The 7,500-nt window shown below is 40.1% G+C and overlaps 1 protein-coding gene across 4 annotated transcripts in view; it reads left to right on the forward strand.

Moving 5' to 3' along the window:
- LOC136839669 (adenosylhomocysteinase-like 1) overlaps nucleotides 1–7,500 on the forward strand; it is a 296,235-nt gene that overhangs the window by 108,590 nt on the left and 180,145 nt on the right. The window contains exon 1 of one of the 4 annotated variants that reach the window (XM_067106000.1): nucleotides 3,102–4,206. The exons of the other annotated variants lie outside the window; for them this stretch is intronic. Within the exon in view, the coding sequence (XP_066962101.1) occupies nucleotides 3,442–4,206 (765 nt within the window). The 5' untranslated portion in view covers nucleotides 3,102–3,441. Of the gene's footprint in view, nucleotides 1–3,101; nucleotides 4,207–7,500 lie in introns of those variants that run through there. 4 annotated transcript variants of the gene reach the window in all.

Below are 7,500 nucleotides of genomic sequence, written 5' to 3' on the forward strand. Positions count from 1 at the left end.
TTATTATTATTATTATTATTATTTTTATGTTAGACCCCAAAAGTAAAATCCAACTGGCTCCTACCTCATTGATTTTCTCGTAGCTGGAATCTCGTAGAGTCTGTGATTATGCAATTTGTCTGGCTGTTAGAGGTCTGTGGTTGCAGGATTCTCTCTCTCTCTCTCTCTCTCTCTCTCTCTCTCTCTCTCTCTCTCTCTCTCTCTCTCTCTCTCTCTCAGAATAGTGTCTCTCTCCGACCAAGAACATAACCTCTTAACCTCTGTCTCAGTTTAGTAAGAAGCAGAGTCTCTCTCTCTCTCTCTCTCTCTCTCTCTCTCTCTCTCTCTCTCTCTCTCTCTCTCTCTCTCTCTCTGAATAGTGTCTCTCTCTAACCAGGAACATAACCTCTGTCTCCCTCTGGTAAGAAACAGATCTCTCTCTCTCTCTCTCTCTCTCTCTCTCTCTCTCTCTCTCTCTCTCTCTGGGAAAAAATGAGATTTAACACCAGTCAAATTTTTTTTGTGACATTCCCTACGTAAAGCCAAGCTTTGGAAACCTCTCCTTACTTCCATGTTCCCAGCTCCTTAGAATCCTTCATAAGAATCCTTCCTTCAGGGTCGTACTTCCATATTCCTTCAGTCCTAGCATAGGAAAGTACATGAATTTCCCCCTCCCGTCGCCCTCCGTGCACTGAGTAAATATCGCTGTTTACGTCAAGGTGAAAAATAACCCTTTGTGGATCTGCGCAGGGTCTGAATAGCTTAACATCTCGGGTTACCCTTAAAATTGACTCCTCCACAATAGAACGGTTGGAACACGTGACGTCAGAGAATCATATTCTTAAAAGGGGATTATATTTGTGCATATTTTTCTTTTTGCTTTTCATATTGCGTATTTTCTTTTTGAAATGGGTTCAACTTCTAATATATTATATACACTGTATATATATATATATATATATATATATATATATATATATATATATATATATATATATATATGTGTGTGTGTGTGTGTGTGTGTGTGTGTGTGTGTGTGTGTGTATATATATATATATATATATATATATATATATATATATATATATATATATATATATATTCCAACCTTTTCCACATAGGATTTTATGGGTTTTTATGAAAAGTTTCTGCTTCCAAAAAACATATATATTTTAATTAGATTATCATTTAGGTAAGTACACTGACTTATGCAAATTTTACAAATGTATTTTCCATCCCCAAAATTTGGGAATATTTTTTCATTCACCGCAAACACTTAGGATTTCTATTGCGTTTGTTTGTTTGTGCGCGCGCGCGCTCTTGAAAGCGCTCGTCAATTTTTGTGCTCTTGCGTACGTACGTGTGGTAACACATCTGAATTTAAAATACTATTATATAGTTTTTTTTTTTATTTGTTTACTTCTTATTTTCCTGTTAATATTAAAGGAGTGATTGCTGTTGATATCTTGCGTCTGCTTTTGTCAAGCAGATTTTATTTTTATATTTAGCCTAGACTGAAATCAGTAGAGATTGGTCAAGTGATTTTTTTTCATTTTATCCTCTTTATATGAAAGCAGCATATTTTGTTCAGTTATTTTACTGTCGTGTTTTATGTCATTATATTTTAAGTATTTTTTGTCTTTATGAATCATTAAAAATTTATCTTCTCTTAGTTTTTCCATGTAAATTTCCCATAAATACCCTTTTTTTGTGTGAAATATTTTAATAACTTCTTATTTCTTCTTACTTTTTTCACCTTTTCCTGCAATCCCCATAAGTGGCTACAATAATTCCTCTTATTTTCCACTCGAAAACAGCACTAGCATCGCCATTATCATTCCTTTTGTGACATAACGAGAGCAAGTGAGCAAGGGGGCGTGTTTTGTCGTATTGCAGAAGTCCCTTTTGTGACTGGAAATTGCTTCTGCTTCTTCTTCTTCTTCTTCGCCTTCTTCTTCTTCCTCCTTTCAACAATTGTCGTCTAGGTCCCATGCTGTACTTTCTGCTTGCATTGTTTCTCTCTCTCTCTCTCTCTCTCTCTCTCTCTCTCTCTCTCTCTCTCTCTCTCTCTCTCAGGCCTATAGCATTTCATTATTTTGAATCGTACTGTGTGTGTATGTTTTAGGCCTATATGAATAATTACCTCCTGATTGTACTTTCTGCTTGAATTGTTGTTGTTTTTCTTGTATGCGTTCTCTCTCTCTCTCTCTCTCTCTCTCTCTCTCTCTCTCTCTCTCTCTCTCTCTCTCTCTCTCTCTCTCTCTCTCTCTCAGGCCTATAACAATTCATTATTTTGCATCGTCCTGTACGTTTTGGGGTTTTAGGCCTATCTTTAACCCTCTCGAATAATGAACTTATTGTTGTTTCGTTTCATGAGGATGATGACATCATAGTCAAGTAGTAGATCATTATATAGGCAGAAACCCATAGCGCTTGCGCATTCACTCCTCTTCCCCCTTTTTCTCCTCCCATATCCCCCCCCCCCCCCCCGTGTTCTATGAGTCTAGTTGGCTCCAATGCAGAACCAGGCGATGCAGTTTGATATAACAACTTTGTTCGTTTTTTTTTTAACTCTCCTCTCTGGAGTCATAAAGAGAGGAAGAGAGAGAGAGAGAGAGAGAATTTTAAATTAGGTTTTGATGAGTTAGCTCGAAGATTTATACAACTTTTTTGGTCGTATATTTCTGTGAAGCTTGAAAGATGAAGTTATGCGTCTAGTGCTTTTTTTTCTTTCTAATTTTGCTGTCTGCAAAAAACTGCTGATGTTTGCACTTGCGTCAGCAGTGTGCTTGCATTGTGCCGTGTGTGTATGTGTGTGTGTACGTGTGTACACTCAGTCTTCACGTGGGTGTACAGAGGACACTTAAGTATGAGACTAGTCATGGCTGCGCAAGAAACTGGTTGCAATTTGTGGTAATCCTCGACGTCCACTTCAGATTTATATGTCAATCCCAGACTCTCTCTCTCTCTCTCTCTCTCTCTCTCTCTCTCTCTCTCTCTCTCTCTCTCTCTCTCTCTCTCTCTCGATGATAATGGTGAAAATGATGCTGATAATACAGTGAAATTTCGACAGGACCCCTGTCCTCTCTCTCTCCGCGAGGTGCAGGGAGCACCAGTAGTGTTCCAGGAGGAGGAGATTGGAGCAGTAACAGGGAGGCTTCCCCATCCTGGCGGTGGGTCGTTCTCTCACTCTCACGCTCTTTCTCTCTCTCTCTCTCTCTTGCTCTCTCACTCTCTCTCTCTCTCTCTTTCTCTCTTCATCTCAGCCGCTCACACACATGGTGGCTGTAAGTCGCATCTTAGCGCTGTGGGTCTCGGAAAGACCTGTAGGAGAGGTGGTGGTGGTGTTAAGTGATCGAGGCTTCTAGGCCGGTACGCGAACGTTCAGTGGACGACATCTTCGATCGAGTGTGCCTTAGGACATTTGAAATAAATAAATCGGTTCTGTATGAGACTAACGATATGGCGGCTAATATCCACCAAGCCAGAGGTGCAGCAGCAGCAGCAGCAGCAGCAGCGGCGGCAGCACAGGGCGACATATCCTACGGCGGCTGCGGCGGTGCTGGCAGCGCCGGTACTAGTAGTGACGCCTCTGCTGACAGAGGTGAAGTCACGTTAAGCAAGGATGCTGGAGATGGCCGGAGGTCGTCCTCGAACGACAACCAGGAGATGAGTGGGGTAAACAACAACCCCAGCGTCGCCAGGAAGCCGCCGCCATCCTATCTCGGCAGTATCCCTATGTCCAGCGACATTGCGCGGAAGGAGAACTTGCCCGCGACTCTGGCGACGCTGAGAGAAAACGAGTCCTACTCGGCGTACGCCACCAGGGGGAACTTCGCTGAAATGCTGGAGTCGAGGGCGTCCATCAAACGCCTCGAGTTCAAGAAGACCCGCCGGAATTCCTACCAGAGGTCCCTGCAGTTCATCGACGACACCCCCGACAGTCTGGTGGACGACGAGGAAGGGAACGTCAGCACTTACTCGCCCCAGACTGTCGGGAGGTTCGTGAAAGGACTGGCTTCTTCTGCAGCGCATATTGCCGTCGTGTCTGCTGCCACTGCTTCAGCAGGTGGCGGGACTGCTGCTACTGCTTCTGCTCCTTCGGCTTCGACTTCGTCAGGGGCTAAATCGCGAGGAGATTCGCCGGTCATCTCTCCTGCCGGGAGAGAGAGTGCTCATGCTTCTACCTCCGGCGGGAGTGATTCTGGTGTGGGCAGCATACGGAAGGTTTGTTGATGATCTAGCTTGCATATACTTCTCTCTCTCTCTCTCTCTCTCTCTCTCTCTCTCTCTCTCTCTCTCTCTCTCGTTTGTGTTGACAATCTGCTTATATATTCTCTCTGTCTCTCTCGTTTGTGTTGACAATCTCTCTCTCTCTCTCTCTCTTTATGTTGAAAATCTGCTTACAATTCTCTCTCTCTCTCTCTCTCTCTCTCTCTCTCTCTCTCTCTCTCTCTCTCTCTCTCTCTCAGGTGTTTGTTAACAATCTGCTTGTTCTCTCTCTCTCTCTCTCTCTCTCTCTCTCTCTCTCTCTCTCTCTCTCTCTCTCTCTCTCTGAGTTGAGGTTTGACACGTGAGTGAGAGTGAGTTAGATTTAGACATTTCAAACAATAAAAGAAACAATTGATACACAAGGCAGTTTCATTGTTATATAATCATTATATTTCCTTGAATATATTTGATATTAAATGTTACAATGATATAAATAAAATCAAATTATTGTGGTTAATGATTCAGTCATTATACGCCTTAAATGATAATGAGAGATTACAAGACGAAGATTCTTCAATGGCGAAGATATCTCTGGAATTTTGGACTGTACGGTAAATCTTGACGTCATTCTTTTGAGAATATATAAAATGAAGACTTGTGGAAAAAGTCATATTCTTTGAAGATGAGATTAAAACAAGACAATTGTCTTGTGTTTAAGTCTTGGTAGATTAGTATTAATACACTTTTGAAGATAAGGTTAAAATGAGACCATTTTCGTTTATTTAAATTTGGGGGCCATTTTATTTTTCTGTAAAAGAAAGCTATTGTGCCGACTTTGTCTGTCCGTCCTCGCTTATTTTTATTTTTTTAGATTATTAGTTTTTTTTTATTTTACTTAATGTATTATTAATTATGTATTTATTAATTTATTCATGTTTGTCAGTTTGTTTACATTATGCCAGTGTCTGCTGTCCTGGGTGTTGGACGGTAGGCTACTGTAGCCGTCTGCTTGATTCATTCGAGACTTAAGGAAGTAACTTATTTGACACTATATATATATATATATATATATATATATATATATATATATATATATATATATATATATATATATATATATATATACATGTACGTAGTGCGTGCATAATATACCATTTTAATCTTTTAAAGTCAATAACAACTGGGCAATCACTAAAATGTATACTTAAAATATAAAAATATGGCAGAACTTTTACACAAATAGAAATAAAATACATCAGTATTTTAATTTCCATATCACATGCATAAGTAAACTTGAATCATTAAGTTCCCCCCCTGTCGTATCGAGAGAATGAAACCTTGACCAATATTACTGCAGTTTCAGAATGATTCTTCAATGCTTTATTTAGGAGGTCCCATTTGCAGTATCTGCAAAATCAGTAGTGAGGCAAGGGAAAACTGCAGTATCTGCAAAATTTTCGAAATTGAGATATGCCACGTACTGGGCTCGTGAAACACTAATACACAAATTACTGCAGTTTCAGAATTATTGTTCCATGCTTTATTTACGGGGTCCCATTGCAGTATCTGCAAAATCAGTAGTGAGGCCAGGGAAAACTGCAGTATCTGCAGAATTTTCGAAACTGAGATATGCCACCTGTTGGGCTCGGGAAACACCAATACACAATTTACTGCAGTTTCAGAATGATTCTTCACTGCTTTCCAAGAGTATGTAGGGGGTCCCATTTGCAGTATCTGCAGAGTCAGTAGTAAGGCAAGGGAGTGTCTACCATTTTTCTCGGTTTTGTATTTTTGCAGATACTGCAGTCTCCCATTTTACAGAATGATTCTTCAATGCTTTCCACCAGTATTACGGGGTCCCATTTGCAGTATCTGCAAAATTAGTAGTAAGGCAAAGGAAAACTGCAGTATCTACCATTTTTTTTCAGTTTTGTATTTCTGCAGATACTGTAGTCTTCCATTTTGGGGCAGAATAATCAGTCAAAATCATTTTAGGGCAGAATAATCACTCAAGATTAGCGATTATGATTAAATTATGCACAGATCATGCACAAATCAGGTGACGAATATTTTCTAACACTCAAATGAACATTAACGAACTGAACTCCCAGCCTAATTAGGAGTTTGTTAAGTGAACAAACCTCTTTTTGATTCGTGACGAAAGTTAATGATTTAATTGCATTGTTATTGTTATTTGCGTCGAATGATTTATAATAATTGGCGATTATATCTGCTTAGAAATAAACTAATTGGTTTAATGACCTCGGTGGGGGGTAGGGGATGGATGGGGCTAGGGTAGAGCTGCCAATTAGCTACAGATCATGAAGAGTTGCCAGTTAACCATAATCACAATAGATCTTCAAGGCGTAGTGTTAAGAACATCATTGGCATTATCCCACTAGGAAACAAATAGGAAGCTAAATTCCAAAGTTTCCATGTTCCGAGTTGGGGGTCGGTAGTGCCGTCAGTGCACCTCACACGCGGTGCACTGTAGGCAATAATTAAACAGGGTTCTTTGCAGCAACCCTTTTCATTCCCTTTACTGTGCCTCCGTCCATATTCCACCCTCTTCTAACAGTTTGGAATAGTCTTCCTGAGGATGTGCAATTGGAACTTCAGAAGTTCAAGCGAAGATGCAATGCATTGCTACCCTTATATTATCCTCCTTGCATTTTAATACGCTTTTATCTGTTTATTAATTTATTAGTTTATTTGTTCTTTTTTAATAAATGGGATCTATTCTTTCCGTATTTCCCTTTACTTCCTCTTGCTTACTCTAATGAAGACCTAAATATTCTTTGAAAGCTTGAATTTTAAGTCAGTGGCCCCTATGGTGGGCTTGTTCCACATGAAAAGGGTTCATCTTCTGAATAATAATAATAATAATAATAATAATAATAATAATAATAATAATAATAACAATAGTGCATCTGTGAGGTTTTCCTCCTGTTACACCTTTCAAACCTCTTACTCTCAATTTTCTTTCGGCCTAAATAGTATGTTCCAAGGCCAAGAGAGACAAGGTCTACCCAATTGGGTGAAGTCGCCTCCCACCTAGGGTAACTACGTAGGCGATGACGTATCTCAGAGGTATACCTGCTCATTACGTCAATTCTCCTGCTGACGCAATAAGGAGGTAGACTCCGCCTACATGGCGGGGGGGGGGATTTTGGGGGGAAGTGAGCAGACCGTCACTCGCTCTTGGCCTTGGTATATTCCATAGTTCCATAATAAAAAAATACCTCTGGTTCATGGAAGCACCTAAATGGCAGTTTCAAGCGAAACAGCTTCTCGCGTTCAAAGGCAGTT

The sequence above is a fragment of the Macrobrachium rosenbergii genome, chromosome 6, assembly GCF_040412425.1.
Source record: "Macrobrachium rosenbergii isolate ZJJX-2024 chromosome 6, ASM4041242v1, whole genome shotgun sequence".
NCBI lineage: Eukaryota > Metazoa > Arthropoda > Malacostraca > Decapoda > Palaemonidae > Macrobrachium > Macrobrachium rosenbergii.